Raw genomic sequence first — 17,120 nt, 5'->3', positions numbered from 1 at the left:
TGCATGGGGTGGTTAGGGAGGTGAATGTATGAGTTTTGGAGAGAGGGGCAACTATGCAGTCTGTTGTGGATGAAAGGGCTTTGGAAGAGAGAGGGGCAACTATGCAGTCTGTTGTGGATGAAAGGGCTTTGGAAGTAAGTCAGTTGTTGTTCGCTGATGATACAGCACTGATGGCTGATTCCGGTGAGAAACTGCAGAAGTTGGTGACTGAGTTTGGTAAAGTTTGTGAAAGGAGAAAGCTGAGAGTAAATGTGAATAAGAGCAAGGTTATTAGGTTCTGTAGGGTTGAGGGAAAAGCCAATTGAGAGGTAAGTTTGAATGGAGAAAAATTGGAAGAAGTGAAGTGTTTTAGATATCTGGGAGTGGATTTAGCAGCGGATGGAACCGAAACCACAGCTCCCTTTCCATATCTAGGCCCCACAAAACTTTCCAAGGTTTACCCCAGATGCTTCACATGCCCTGGTTCAATCCATTGATAGCACATCAACCCCAGTATACCACATCATTCCAGTTCACTCTGTTCCTTGCACACCTTTCACCCTCCTACATGTTCAGGCCCCAATCACTCAAAATCTTTTTCACTTCATCCTTCCACCTCCAATTTGGTCTCCCACTTCTTCTCGTTCCCTCCACCTCTGACAAATATATCCTCTTTGTCAATCTTTCCTCACTCATTCTCTCCATGTGACCAAACCATTTCAGTACACCCTCTTCTGCTCTTTCAGCCACACTCTTTTTATTACCAAACATCTCTCTTACCCTTTCCTGACTTACTCGATCAAACCACCTCGCACCACATATTGTCCTCAAACATCTCATTTCCAACACATCCACCCTCCTCTGCACAACCCTATCTATAGCCCATGCCTCACATCCATATAACATTGTTGGAACCACTATTCCTTCAAACATACCCATTTTTGCTCTCCCAGATAACGTTCTCGCCTTCCACACATTCTTCAACGCTCCCAGAACCTTCACCCCCTCCCCGACCCTGTGACTCACTTTATGGATGGAGTGGTTAGGGAGGTGTAAGTAAGAGTTTTTGAGAGAGGGGCAAGTATGCAGTCTGTCTTGGATGAGAGGGCTTGGGTAGTGAGTCAGTTGTTGTTTGCTTATGATACAGCGCTGGTGGCTGATTTGGGTGAGAAACTGCAGAAGCTGGTGACTGAGTTTGGTAAAGTGTGAAAGAAGAAAGCTGAGAGTAAATGTGAATAAGAGCAAGGTTATTAGGTTCAGTAGGGTTGAGGGACAAGTCAGTTGGGAGGTATGTTTGAATAGAGAAAAACTGGAGGAAGTAAATGATATCTGTTTTACTTAGTATATATATATCCTTCTTTTGGAAAAAAAAAAAAAAGTGAGAGTGGAGGATTTACTTAGAAAAGCAATTAGATTTGTATGTAGCATTTATGGATCTGGAGAAGGCATATGATAGAGTTGATAGAGATGCTCTGTGGAAGGTATTAAGAATATATGGTGTGGGAGGCAAGTTGTTAGAAGCAGTGAAAAGTTTTTATTGAGGATGTAAGGCATGTGTACATGTAGGAAGAGAGGAAAGTGATTAGTTCTCAGTGAATGTAGGTTTGTGGCAGGGGTGTGTGATGTCTCCATGGTTATTTAATTTGTTTATGGATGAGGTTGTTAGGGAGGTGAATGCAAGAATTTTGGAAAGAGGGGCAAGTATGCAGTCTGTTGTGGAGGAGAGAGCTTGGTTAGTGAGTCAGTTGTTGTTCGCTGATGATACAGCGCTAGTGGCTGATTCATGTGAGAAACTACAGAAGCTGGTGACTGAGTTTGGTAAAGTGTGTGAACCAGAAACCTTCCCTTCCATGCATTGTCACTTCCTTACAGAGGGAACAGAAGTACTTCTTAAAGGCTTATGCTGGAATGTCTGAATGTGCAAGGGTGTAACAAGAATGAGAAGAAAGGGGAGATATGCTATATTTGTTTAGGGAGAGGAACTTGGATGTTCTCGATCTGAGTTAAACTTTGCTCAAGAGAAAGGAAGAAAATTGGTTTAGGCAAGACCAAAGAAGGGGATGATCCTTGTAATGAAGTTTTGGGAATGTGCTAAATGGTGTGAAGAAGTGGGTTCCAAATTGATGTGGGTGAGAATTTAAGAAGATTGCAAGAGGTGGATGATTGTCAGTGCTTATGTATCTGGTAGCAAGAGGAATGAGGAAGAGAAGTGTGTCTTTTGGAAGGAGCTGAGTGCTTCAGCAATTTTGAAGGAAGGCATCAAGTGTAAGTAATGTGGGATGTGAATGGAAGTGTGGGTGATGTGGCAGTTGAGGGTAAATTTGGGGGCATGGGGTACCTGGTGTAAATGAAAATGGTGAACAGCATACCGAGTTGTGCTGAAAAAAATGTGGGTGATTTGCAGTACTTGGTTTAAGAAAAGGTGCATACATAAGTATTATTGATAGGCATGCAAAAGAAAGACTGTTGCATGTGAATTTGCTAAGAGGGGAGTGTGAAAATTTGTAATGGCTTTAGGAAATGAGGAAATGACATGGATGGGAAGAAGGTGAAAGAGAGAGAGCTTAGAAGAGGGGCTTGTGTGCAGATACCAAGAGAGACTGGGTGAAGAGTGGCAGGTGAGAGTAAATGAAACTCAGGGAGTGCTCAAGGAGTGGTAGGCATTTATAGAAGCAATGCTTACATGCATGGGTGAAATATGTGGTATACGGAAGGTGAGATGTGGGTGTAGTAATTGGTGGGATGAGGAAGTTAAGTTACTAGTGGAAAACAAATTTTATAGGTTGCACCTACAGAAGATAATATAGCAAGCGGTGCTAGGACTGAAAAAATGGGCAAATTAGAGAACAAGAGAATTCTTTTGGAAGGAGGTGAATAATTTAAGGGGAATAGAATATATAGGAGCAACTGTAAGGGAAGCAGATGAGGTAACAGGTAAGGAAGGGTTAGAGAAGAGATGGAGTGAATATTTTCAAGGACTGTTGAATGTGTTAGATTATACACAGTGATGGATGTGGGATGCTTAGGACAAGGTGGTATGTGAAGTCTGAGTCATGGTAAATGTTTTGGTGAAAAATCTTGCGTATGTTGAATTGTTGCTAGAGTGAATGGGATTGGAGTTGAATTTCTCAACAAAGGTTGGATGACAGTGTTGTTGATTGGTAAATTAGGATTTTCAGTATATGTATAGCCTAAGGTAAAGTGCCTAGGGACTGCCTGAATGCCTGTATAGTGCCATTCTATAAAGGCAAATGGGATAAAAGTGAATGCTCAAATTACAGAGTTATAAGTTTGTTGAGTATATCTATTAAGTTTTATGGGATAGTGGCATGCTCATATCATCAGAGTAGGGAGCTTTATGAATTCAGTAGTAGTAGAGGTTGTGTTGGGCTGGTCTTTGCTTTGAAAAATGTATGTGAAAAATGGTCTGTCAAAGAAAGGGATTTGTATGTGGCATTTATGGATCTGGAGAAAGCATATGATAAGATGTAAGGCATGAGAGGAAACCAACAAGAGGCCATGAAGAGTTTGTATTAGAAGAGAAAGGCATGTGTGCAGTTATGAAGTGATGAGGGTGAGTGGCTCCAAGTGAAGGTGGGTTAGCATTGAGAGTATGTGATGTCACCATGGTTTTCTAATCTGTTAATGGATGGAGTGTAAAGGGAGGAATGTGAGGATCATAGGGAGAGGGGTGGATTTATGGTATGTTGAGGATGGACGGGCCAAGGAGATGGGTTAGTTGCTTTTTGTAGAGGACACAGCTCTGGTGGTAGATTCATGTGAGGAAATGCAAACACTGATGTCTGGGTTTTAGAGATTATGTGAGAGGAGGAACTTGAAAGTTAATGGGAATAAAAGGAAAGCAATGAATTTTTCAGGGGGTGGTTTGGAGGGCTTTATGATTGACATTATGTTAGATGTGCAGGGTCTTGGGTAATTTGTTTATCTACCATCCATTCATATAATTTCATAAGAAAAAACCTAAATTTTAATGTACTTGTTACATTCAGTGACTACCTTTCCTTAATCCTATAAGGTATTATGTTTCTGTAAATGTAAAGTAATTAGGTTGGAACAGAGTGAAAGACAACCTCAATATGAGTATTATCTAGCTGAAAACATGCTTCAGGATTCTGTATGAGAAGGATTTGGGAGTCAACATCATCCCTAACCTGTTGACAGAGTCCCATATTAGAATAGCTAGGGAGACAAACTGTCTGCTAGCAGATATCAGAGTAGCCTTCACATATATGGATAAGGAAATATTTAGCAATCTATTCATATCCTACATTTAGCAATCTATTCCTATCTTACATAAGGCCAAAGCTAGAATGTGCTTCTCAGGTTTGGTCACTGCATCAAAAGAAGCATAGCGCTCATAGAGAAGGTCCAGAAGAAGGCAACAGATATGGTACCAGAATTAAAAGAGCCGAATTACAGGGAAGGGATAAAGGCTATAAATTTATCCACCATGTAAGAGAGAAGAGTGAGGGGTAACCTGACAACAGCCTGTAAGTTTTTAAGAGAGATTGATGATGAGAGCAATGAATAGTTCTTCAAGAGATGTAGGAATGGAGCAACCAGAGGACAGAACATGAAATATAATAAGAATCTTGTTTATAAGGATGTGAAGATACTTTTACAGTTTAAGAGTGGTAGAGGAATGGACCTGAATGAATAAGGACAGTAAATGCAAACAGCATTCTTAAATTCAAGAGGTGGTTTGATATTAGTTAACTTTTAGGGCCCCATAATTGTAAAACTCCCTCTCCATAAAGTACAAATAGGTAATAACTCCTGCTTTGGGCAAGGATTCAGTGTATGTGTTTATTCATATATTGTATTATTCAAAAATTCTCAAACCAGATAAAAGATAAAGCACCCTATTACTTTGACCTTGCAGGTGGTGTTCCAGCTGCATCCTTAACCACTCCAGCTGATGTTATTAAAACTCGGCTGCAGGTAGCTGCTCGGGCAGGCCAAACTACTTATAATGGTGTGTTTGATGCTGCAAAGAAGATTTGGAAGGAGGAAGGCACAAAGGCTTTCTGGAAAGGTGCACCGGGTAAGAAAACTGTCATAAAGTTCTAATTTAGATACCTGAATCTCCTATAAATTTTGTGAAACAGCCCTTTCACTGCAGCATTCCTAACATCCTCTGTACACTGTTTATGGGAGATTCTTGAATATTCCAGAGATGTCTCCATAAGTTTGTCATTGTGATTAGTAAAACATAAATATGTAGGTAAAATGATTTGCAGCTTAACCTGCCATAACACTGTTTATGTGTGGTACGCACCCATTTACTTTTGTTGCTCAGCTGCCAGGCATATGGGGTGTTCTTAGAGATGTATGGCATTTTTGGAATGTGTTTGTAATTCAAATGTGACAGTTGAAGGTTTCCATTGCTATTATCTTGTAAGAGTGTTACAGGATGCTGATCTTGTAAAGGTCTCCTTGACATTTCCACATTGCCTAATGCCATTACAAACATTATTTGCTATATATATTCATTTTTTTATTATACTTTGTCGCTGTCTCCCGCGTTAGCAAGGTAGCGCAAGGAAACAGACGAAAGAATGGCGCAACCCACTCACATACACATGTATATACATACACGTCCACACACAGCACATATACAGATCTATACATATATATACACACAGACATATACATATATACACATGTACATAATTCATACTGTCTGCCCTTATTCATTCCCTTTGCCACCCCACCACACATGAAATGAAAGCCCCCTTCCCCCGCATGTGCGCGAAGTAGCGCTAGGAAAAGACAACAAAGGCCACATTCGTTCACACTCAGTCTCTAGCTGTCATGTATAGTGCACCGAAACCACAGCTCCCTTTCCACATTCAGACCCCACAAAACTTTCCATGGTTTACACCAGATGCTTCACATGCCCTGGTTCAATCCATTGACAGCATGTCGACCCCGGTATACCACATATTTCCAATTCATTCTATTCCTTGCATGCCTTTCACCCTCCTGCATGTTCAGGCCCCAATCACTCGAAATCTTTTTCACTCCATCTTTCCACCTCCAATTTGGTCTCCCACTTCTCCTCGTTCCCTCCACCTCTGACACATATATCCTCTTTGTCAATCTTTCCTCACTCATTCTCTCCATATGACCAAACCATTTCAAAACACCCTCTTCTGCTCTCTCAACCACACTCTTTTTCTTAACACACATCTCTCTTACCCTTTCATTACTTACTCGATCAAACCACCTCACACCACATATTGTCCTCAAAAATCTCATTTCCAGCACATCCACCCTCCTCCACATGCCTCGCAACCATATAACATTGTTGGAACCACTATTCCTTCAAACATACCCATTTTTGCTTTCTAAGATAACGTTCTTGACTTCCACATATTTTTCAACACTCCCAGAACTTTTGCCCCCTGCCCCACCCGATGGTTCACTTCCGCTTCCATGGTTCCATCCGCTGCCAAATCCACTCCCAGATATCTAAAACACTTCACTTCATCCAGTTTTTCTCAGAGAAGGGGGCCAGGTGAGGATATTCCCTCGAAGGCCCAGTTCTCTGTTCTTAACGCTACCTCGCTAACGTGGGAAATGGCGAATAGTTTGAAAGAAAAGAAAAGAATGTATATAAGTGAAGGGGGCTAATGGGGAGGTGATAACAAGTAGTGGTGATGTGAGAAGGAGATGGAGCGAGTATTTTGAAGGTCAGTTGAATGTGTTTGATGATAGAGTGGCAGATATAGGATGTTTTGGTCGAGGTGGTGTGCAGAGTGAGAGGGTTAGGGAAAATGATTTGGTAAACAGAGAAGAGGTAGTAAAAGCTTTGCGGAAGATGAAAGCCGGCAAGGCATCGGGTTTGGATGGTATTGCAGTAGAATTTATTAAAAAAGGGGGTGGCTGTATTGTTGACTGGTTGGTAAGGTTATTTAATATATGTATGATTCATGGTGAGGTGCCTGAGGATTGGCGGAATGCTTGCATAGTGCCATTGTACAAAGGCAAAGGGGATAAGAGTGAGTGCTCAAATTACAGAGGTATAAGTTTGTTGAGTATTCCTGGTAAATTATATGGGAGGGTATTGATTGAGAGGGTGAAGGCATGTACAGAGCATCAGATTGGGGAAAAGCAGTGTGGTTTCAGGAGTGGTGGAGGATGTGTGGATCAGGTGTTTGCTTTGAAGAATGTATGTGAGAAATACTTAAAAAAGCAAATGGATTTGTATGTAGCATTTATGGATCTGGAGAAGGTATATGATAGAGTTGATAGAGATGCTCTGTGGAAGGTATTAAGAATATGTGGTGTGGGAGGCAAGTTGTTAGAAGCAGTGAAAAGTTTCTATCGAGGATGTAAGGCATGTGTATGTGTAGGTAGAGAGGAAAGTGATTGGTTCTCAGTGAATGTAGGTTTGCGACAAGGGTGTGTGATGTCTCCATGGTTGTTTAATTTGTTTATGGATGGGGTTGTTAGGGAGATGAATGCAAGAGTTTTGGAAAGAGGGGCAAGTATGCAGTCTGTTGGGGATGAGAGAGCTTGGGAAGTGAGTCAGTTGTTGTTTGCTGATGATACAGCGCTGGTGGCTGATTCATGTGAGAAACTGCAGAAGCTGGTGACTGAGTTTGTTAAGGTGTGTGGAAAAGAAAGTTGAGAGTAAATGTAAATAAGAGCAAGGTTATTAGGTATAGTAGGGTTGAGGGTCAAATCAATTGAATGGAGAAAAACTGGAGTAAGTGAAGTGTTTTAGATATCTGGGAGTGGATATGGCAGCGAATGGAACCATGGAAGCGGAAGTGAATCATAGGGTGGAGGAGGGGGCGAAAATTCTGGGAGCCTTGAAGAATGTGTGGAAGTCGAGAACATTATCTCGGAAAGCAAATATGGGTATGTTTGAAGGAATAGTGGTTCCAACAATGTTGTATGGTTGCGAGGCGTGGGCTATGGATAGAGTTGTGCACAGGAGGGTGGATATGCTGGAAATGAGATGTTTGAGGACAATATGTGGTGTGAGGTGGTTTGATCGAGTAAGTAATGTAAGGGTAAGAGAGATGTGTGGTAATAAAAAGAGTGTTGTTGAGAGAGCAGAAGAGGGTGTTTTGAAATGGTTTGGTCACATGGAGAGAATGGGTGAGGAAAGATTGATCAAGAGGATATGTGTCAGAGGTGGAGGGATCGAGGAGAAGTGGGAGACCAAATTGGAGGTGGAATGATGGAGTGGAAAAAATTTGAATGATCGTGGCCTGAACTTGCAGGAGGGTGAAAGGCGTGCAAGGAATAGAGTGAATTGGAACGATGTGGTATACCGGGGTCGACGTGCTGTCAATGGATTGAACCAGGGCATGTGAAGCGTCTGGGGTAAACCATGGAAAGTTCTGTGGGGCCTGGATGTGGAAAGGGAGCTGTGGTTTCGGTGCATTATTACATGACAGCTAGAGACTGAGTGTGAACGAATGGGGCCTTTGTTGTTTTTTCCTAGCACTACCTCGCTTACATGAGGGGGAAGGGGTTGTATTCCATGTGTGGTGAGGTGGCGATTGGAATGAATAAAGGCAGACAGTATGAAGTATGTTCATGTGTATACATGTATATGTCTGTGTGTGTATATATATGTATACATTGAGGTGTATAGGTATGTATATTTGCGTGTGTGGACGTGTATGTATATACATGTGTATGTGGGTGGGTTGGGCCATTCTTTCGTCTGTTTCCTTGCGCTACCTCGCTAACGCGGGAGACAGCGACAAAGCAAAATAAATAATATATATATATATTATATATATATATATATATATATATATATATATATATATATATATATATATATATATATATATATTTCTTTTTTTTTGCTTTGTCGCTGTCTCCCACGTTTGCGAGGTAGCGCAAGGAAACAGACGAAAGAAATGGCCCAACCCACCCCTATACACATGTATATACATACGTCCACACACGCAAATATACATACCTACACAGCTTTCCATGGTTTATCCCAGACGCTTCATATGACCTGATTCAATCCACTGATAGCACGTCAACCCCGGTATACCACATTGATCCAATTCACTCTATTCCTTGCTCTCCTTTCACCCTCCTGCATGTTCAGGCCCCGATCACACAAAATCTTTTTCACTCTATCTTTCCACCTCCAATTTGGTCTCCCACTTCTCCTCGTTCCCTCCACCTCCGATACATATATCCTCTTGGTCAATCTTTCCTCACTCATTCTCTCCATGTGCCCAAACCATTTCAAAACACCCTCTTCTGCTCTCTCAACCACGCTCTTTTTATTTCCACACATCTCTCTTACCCTTACATTACTTACTCGATCAAACCACCTCACACCACACATTGTCCTCAAACATCTCATTTCCAGCACATCCATCCTCCTGCGCACAACTCTATCCATAGCCCACGCCTCGCAACCATACAACATTGTTGGAACCACTATTCCTTCAAACATACCCATTTTTGCTTTCCGAGATAATGTTCTCAACTTCCACACATTCTTCAAGGCTCCCAGAATTTTCGCCCCCTCCCCCACCCTATGATCCACTTCCGCTTCCATGGTTCCATCCGCTGCCAGATCCACTCCCAGATATCTAAAACACTTTACTTCCTCCAGTTTTTCTCCATTCAAACTTACCTCCCAATTGACTTGACCCTCAACCCTACTGTACCTAATTACCTTGCTCTTATTCACATTTACTCTTAACTTTCTTCTTTCACACACTTTACCAAACTCAGTCACCAGCTTCTGCAGTTTCTCACATGAATCAGCCACCACGGATCTATCATCAGCGAACAACTACTGACTCACTTCCCAAGCTCTCTCATCCCCAACAGACTTCATACTTGCCCCTCTTTCCAAAACTTTTGCATTCACCTCCCTAACAACCCCATCCATAAACAAATTAAACAACCATGGAGACATCACACACCCCTGCCGCAAACCTACATTCACTGAGAACCAATCACTTTCCTCTCTTCCTATACGTACACATGCCTTACATCCTCGATAAAAACTTTTCACTGCTTCTAACAACTTGCCTCCCACACCATATATTCTTAATACCTTCCACAGAGCATCTCTATCAACTCTGTATCATATGCCTTCTCCAGATCCATAAATGCTACATACAAATCCATTTGCTTTTCTAAGTATTTCTCACATACATTCTTCAAAGCAAACACCTGATCCACACATCCTCTACCACTTCTGAAACCACACTGCTCTTCCCCAATCTGATGCTCTGTACATGCCTACACCCTCTCAATCAATACCCTCCCATATAATTTACCAGGAATACTCAACAAACTTATACCTCTGTAATTTGAGCACTCACTCTTATCCCCTTTGCCTTTGTACAATGGCACTATGCACGCATTCCGCCAATCCTCAGGCACCTCACCATGAGTCATACATACATTAAATAACCTTACCAACCAGTCAATAATACAGTCACCCCCTTTTTTAATAAATTCCACTGCAATACCATCCAAACCTGCTGCCTTGCCGGCTTTCATCTTCCGCAAAGCTTTCACTACCTCTTCTCTGTTTACCAAATCATTTTCCCTAACCCTCTCACTTTGCACACCACCCCGACCAAAACACCCTAAAACTGCCACTCTATCATCAAACATATTCAACAAACCTTCAAAATACTCACTCCATTTCCTTCTCACATCACCACTACTTGTTATCACCTCCCCATTTGCGCCCTTCACTGAAGTTCCCATTTGCTCCCTTGTCTTACGCACTTTATTTACCTCCTTCCAGAACATCTTTTTATTCTCCCTAAAATTTAATGATACTCTCTCACCCCAACTCTCATTTGCCCTCTTTTTCACCTCTTGCACCTTTCTCTTGACCTCCTGTCTCTTTCTTTTATACATCTCCCACTCAATTGCATTTTTTCCCTGCAAAAATCGTCCAAATGCCTCTCTCTTCTCTTTTACTAATAATCTTACTTCTTCATCCCACCACTCACTACCCTTTCTAATCAACCCACCTCCCACTCTTCTCATGCCACAAGCATCTTTTGCGCAATCCATCACTGATTCCCTAAATACATGCCATTCCTCCCCCACTCCCCTTACTTCCATATATATATATATATATATATATATATATATATATATATATATATATATATATATATATATATATATTTCTTTTCTTTCATACTATTCGCCATTTCCCGTGTTAGCGAGGTAGCGATAAGAACAGGGGACTGGGCCTTAGAGGGAATATCCTCACCTGGCCCCTTTCTCTGTTCCTTTACCTCAGGGTAAAGGCAACTGAGTCAAAAATTATTAACCTGTTTGCCCTGGTTGCAGCAGGGTGGGAAAAAATTAATGAATGGATTAATTAAGATCGGCTGTGTATGTTTGCTTTGGAAGTGTTGTCATGGGAGATGTGTTCTTTTTCTCACTGATGAATCTTTTCTTGAATTACACCTACACTGAAGTGCATTGTGGTTTGTTGGTTTGTCACACATTCAAAGATTTTCAGCTGTCCTTCAAAGACTAGATTTTTCATCTTTATATTATTTGATAGTCAAACTTGAACTGTTTGCACACTTCATTTGAGACCCTGTAGGTAGTGAAACAGACAAAGAAAGACCCATCCACTCATTTACAACCCACAGGAAACAGCATCGCCACCCCCTGCATCAGTGAAGTAGCACAAAGAAAACAGACAAAAAGGGCCACATTTTTTCACTTTCACTGTCTATTTGCCATGTGTAATGCACCAAAACCATAGCTCCCTATCCATATCCAGTCCCCACAGACCTTTCCATTGTTTCCCCTGGCCAGCCACTTCACATGCCCTGGTTCAGAATAGCCACAGTCAGCAGATTAAAAATCTAGTACAGTTCTTTATAGGACACATCTTACTAGTGATCCTGTCCTTCAATAATTCCTTGCTTTTTACTGAAGCTTTGAACAACTCATTCTCTACCCTTTACAGACAGTGTCATCACCATGGCTGGGCCAGGGATGTTGACTTTAGCTGAAGCCAAAATTTTGTAGCTTTTTTTGTCATATTTTGTTACAAATATTAAGTATTCTTCCCCAACATTTCACATGTGTCATATGCACATACATTATTTTTTCACTGCATTACTGAAATAGTCAAGTTTTGTTGTTAACTCGAGTAATAATGAATAATTTGATTATCTACATCAAAGAGCTTAATCTGTATTTAATACTTCCATGATAAATCTCAGCTGTAGTATCTAAAACGTTCTATACTCAGACTTCTTATTTGTCTAGGTTCTGTTTCTATATTCCTCATTGCCAAGGAGCTGGGGAAGCAAGGCGGTATGATTGGTGAGCAGAATTAATGTGTCTCACTCTGACCTTTTGTGTGTGCCTCACAAAACAGTTTAGTAGATAGGATGGAGAGTAACCCGTGGCTTGAGAATGTAAAATTTAAACCAGTAATGTATTATGGTTGTGCCATGTGTGCATCAGAGAAAGCATTTGCTCTCATTTAGGGCCAAAACACCATTTCGACCTACTAGATAAGGTTTTTCTCCCATTATTTTACCCTCTTTTATGGGAATATCATCTATAAGACTGCTTAATGCTCATTAGATAAACCCTTCAATTATAAAACAAGCTGTCATGGCCCATGACATCATTGACATGGAGTGCAGGTGATACTCCACTGCCACTAATGCTCATCACTCACATCTGCTTTGGGACCCTGTTACCCCTGCTTTTCTTCATCTTTAGTTTTTTCACTTTGTGAGTCTCACCTATGAATTTCAGAGATGTAAGATCTGAATCTATATCCTTTGATTGCTTTTGAAGATAGAAATTTTAAGCGCAATTCTTTGATCCGTCTTTCGACTGTCATGGACCAGTTAGGCTGGCCAAGTGTTCATGCTTTCATCATACTGGTACAGCATATTACACTACCTTTCTTATTTTATGCTTCCACTTGCTTGTATATTATTTTAAGCTTATAAAGAAATATTTCATATATCCTTTGATTGTGTTTGATGGTAGAAACTATAGGTACATTACTTTGATCTGTTTTTCAACTGTCATGGACCAGTTAGGCTAGCCAAGTGTTAATGCTTTTATAATAGTTTCAGCATATTATACTATCTTTATTTTACTCTTTTGTTTTGCTTTTAATGCAACTTTATGCTTGTAGAGTAACATTTTTTGGTATGGGAAAAGCACATTTCTAAAAAGCTGTCTTCCACAAACAGTAGTTTATTAAGAATATTTGAGAAACTAAAAATGGTTTTTATATTTGTGCATGCCTCCACCTATTAAAATTAATCCTTGTGTGCACCCAACTACTCCATTGTGTGATCCTTCCCCTAACTTTACTACTTGTGCTTAGAGATGAAGGCTTATTTATATTCAGTCACTTTTCAAAGGCCTCATGAAATGTGTAAACATGACAGTTTGTTGTCTTCATCATCTGAACGTCTTATGATCTCATTTGTTTATGCCTTGTAGTAACTTTGGGGGCCCAGGTGGGGGAGCACAGTATCTTCCTACCTCAGATTTCTCTGGGTAACTGAGTCTTATTGATAAATATGCATGCTAGTTAAATTTAGGGTGACAGCTCGTATTGATACATGCCTTTAGGCAGTAAAGGAGGCATGGGATCCTTCAACACAGAGGAGAAAGTTAGGCCTGCATATGTTGTGGGTAACATCCATACCAAGTGTCTTTGTACATAGCAGGAATCATCCTTAACCCTTAAACTGTGGATGCCAACTATTTATGTTCTAACTTTACCTACCTGTTTATTAGTTAGCCAACTTTTTGTACCATTAGTTGCTATCTTCAATATCCTATAACCACCACTATAAGTGCATGATCATCCATCTGCATGTCATACATATACAGTGATCCCACAACTATGTAGATTATTGGATGACCGAGGTTATTGGGAGGAACAGTGATATCTATTAGTTGATGAGGAAAGTATAGAATATGAAAAATGTGAAAAAAATAGTGACTTGCAGTGTGATTTTAGTGGGATTTCACGAGGAGGGAGGTTTGCAAGGGAAGCATTTCCAGTGAATGTACCCTTGTTGAAGAAATTACAGGACTGCTGCAACTAGTTTTTCTCTTTAGATAATCTTTGGGTAATGGCTAGAATGTTGGGGTAATAGCAGGCTGATGATTGATAAAGCTAGAATATTTCCAGAGAAATAAATCTCAGTAACCTCCTCATAGATGCCAGCTACACTCTGTACTCACACTTATATTTAGCATGAAAGTTGTAACATTTCAACTCTTATTATCACCACCAACACTGCCTGTGCATGAAGTGAAAGATGGCTTGATATTAGAGCAGCAAGTTCATTGTAAAACTAAGAAACGAATCCTTCAGATTTCTTTCCACACTTACCAACCAAAATCTTTCACCCTGGATTTAAGTGTGAAAGTAGCAATAATTATTAACATACTCTTGTTATTTGCCACAAATGCTGTGCCTGTGTTTGAAATTAGAGTTCAGTTGCAAAGTAAATTCTGAAAAAGGAAATGTCATCTCCATGTCTTTCATATCTAGAGCTATCACCATGCCTTTCTCTCATATCTAGAGCTGTCAGATATTTCATTCACACCCACTCCAAGCACTTACATATTATTGGATCTGGCAGGGACAAAGGAAGTGATATATAATTTTGTGTGTATTTTATCTTACTTTTGAATTTTTATCTATTTTTTTTTGAAGAGAAAAATTCCCATGTCAGTAAGGTAGTGCCAGGAACAGACAAAGAAAGACCACATTTGTTCCTATCCATTTTCTAGGTGTCTTATGTATTGCACCAAAACCTCAGCTCCCTGTATACAACCAGGCGCCACAGACTTATCCATGGTTTACCCTAGCTGCTTCACATTCCCTGGTTCAGTCCCCTGACAGTATGTCGACCCCTGTATACCACAATGTTCCAGTTTACTAACTTGTGCACAGCTTCCACCCTCATGCATGTTCAGGCTCTGATCTCTCAAATCTTTTTTACTCCATCCTTTCATCTCAGTTCAGTTTCTCCCTTTTCTTTGCTCCCTCCACTTCTGACCCATGTATCCTCTTGGTTAACCTTTCCTTACTGATTTCCAAGTGTGTATACCATTTCAGCACACCCTCTTTATTTCTCTCAGTCACACCTTGTTAGCACACCTCTTTATATCTCTGACACCCATTCCAAAGGGAACTCCCTCAAATGGATGGCCACAGCAGTAGAGTTTCAAAGGGATGGCAATCTTGGTCAAGAAAACTTTATTTTTTTTTTCAGGTTTCCAAGGTCTTTCTGGAATCAAATAGAACTTCATCAATTTTTATCCAGATATGAGGTTATAGAGAATCTTGGGATAAGATTCTCTTTCCATACTCACTTAAAGCTGAGCCATGGTCAAGTCTACAGAATTTTGGGTTACAAGTTGTATGAAATCATGGTGGATTTAAAACTGATAGTTATCTGATATTAGTCTTCAGCTTTCTCAACCACATTCTTCTTGATACCACATGTCTGTTTTATACTTTTATTATGTATTTGATCAGACCACCTCTGACCAATGGGTTGAGAGTGTCCTTAACTGTGAGGTTCATTATTAGTCCAGATGGCAATGTTTGACCAGACAATTTTGTCCCGGTTTAAGCAGTTTCCTTTGCCAGCCTTTTGTGTTTACATTACTTTTAATGATACGTGTGACTTTTATTGCATATTACTTTCAGGAAATGAGTTCTCTTTAGTGTCTCTTGGTTCTGTTTTAAACTGAACTGCAGATAGTTCAGTTTGTGTACTTTGCATATTTGTACAGAGATTCAGCTGGTCTTTACTAGCAGTGAAGGATATTAAGTTTTGAGTTCAGTTGAAAAAGGAGCTTAGTAAAGACAAAACATGTGTGGCTGGCTGCATGAAAACTATTGAAATTGACATCTCTTATCCTTAGTGTACCTTCCACAAGATGTCCGTCTCACTCTGCTGAATGTTTCTTCACCCCTAAAACATTTTGCCAGAGGAATGGTTGCTAATTACCAGTGCATGAACATTATCTCTTCTCATATAGATATTTTAGTGGGCAAAGAAGTGAAATCCTGATGGACATATTGTATTAGGTTGTAAAATTTTCATCTCTGTGTAAGCAAGTTCGTTCTTTGATACTCATTGGACTTTGTCTCTGGTAGATAATTGTTTTTCTTACTTTAGAGCTTATATGTTTTACTTAAGTGTGTAGTTTTTATATTGATAAGTTTCCTTTACTAAGAAACAAGTGATTTTTTGATAATCTCTCTGATCACCAGTATTGCTTCTGTAAGGTCAGATCCACTAGTGATATTCTTTCCTGTCTTACTAATGTTTGGTCATCCCTGAAAGATTTTGGGGAGTCGTGTAGTTGCCCTTGACATACCGAAAGCTTTTGAGAGGGTGTGGCATTGGCGTCTCATCTCTAAGCTCCCTTCTTTTAATGGATGCGTAGTAAGCCAACACTTCAGTGGTTGCCATGTTGCACTCTCAGACCCAGTTAGCTGTCTTTTCTTTCTACCTCTCCTTGCCATACAAACACTTGACTCACTCAGTTCATTATTTGAAACTAGATTTTCCTGCATTGACCACTATATGCTCATCTTGCCTTTTGGCAAAATGGTAGGAACATTTAGGCAGGGGCATTAAGTAGTAGTAGTAGGTAGGTACATCATACAGTAGGAAAATTAGATAGGAGCCTCTGCAAACACTGCACTAGAGTTGCCTTCTCCAAGTGGTCTGTTAAGGGTGAGGCACTAAAGGCTGAGAATCAGCACTAGAGTTCACTAGTTATGGATACTCTATTGTCATGACCACTCTCTTGAGGGAATTCCAGGTGAAAGCAAGCAACAGAGATGTAGATAGATAGAGTCTGCCACCAGTGCTGTGTTATCATCAGGCAACAACTGACTCGCTTCTTTCTTTCACTCTTGTATACTGTTTCCCATGTTAACAAGGTATCATGTACTCGCATCCCTTCTCTAGTTATCAGTGTAATGCACTAAAACAACAGCCCCCTACTGACATTCCAGGGGTTTACCAGCTACTTCATAATCCCTGGTTCAGTCTGTTGACAGCACTTTGCCCCCGTCACTGTATCCTGTGCACACAATTCGCCCTCCTGCATAT

General features: G+C 40.4%; 1 protein-coding gene across 1 annotated transcript in view; it reads left to right on the top strand.

Moving 5' to 3' along the window:
• Positions 1-17,120, top strand: part of aralar1 (calcium-binding mitochondrial carrier protein aralar1) — a 432,346-nt gene that overhangs the window by 398,702 nt on the left and 16,524 nt on the right. The window contains exon 16 of the mRNA XM_071684679.1: positions 4,883-5,044. Coding sequence (XP_071540780.1) covers positions 4,883-5,044 — 162 coding nt within the window. The remainder of the gene's footprint in view (positions 1-4,882; positions 5,045-17,120) is intronic.

This window comes from Panulirus ornatus, chromosome 38 (assembly GCF_036320965.1).
Source record: "Panulirus ornatus isolate Po-2019 chromosome 38, ASM3632096v1, whole genome shotgun sequence".
Classification (NCBI taxonomy): domain Eukaryota; kingdom Metazoa; phylum Arthropoda; class Malacostraca; order Decapoda; family Palinuridae; genus Panulirus; species Panulirus ornatus.
Note: the sequence above shows the minus strand (reverse complement) of the source record. Positions and strands in the feature narration are given on the sequence as shown.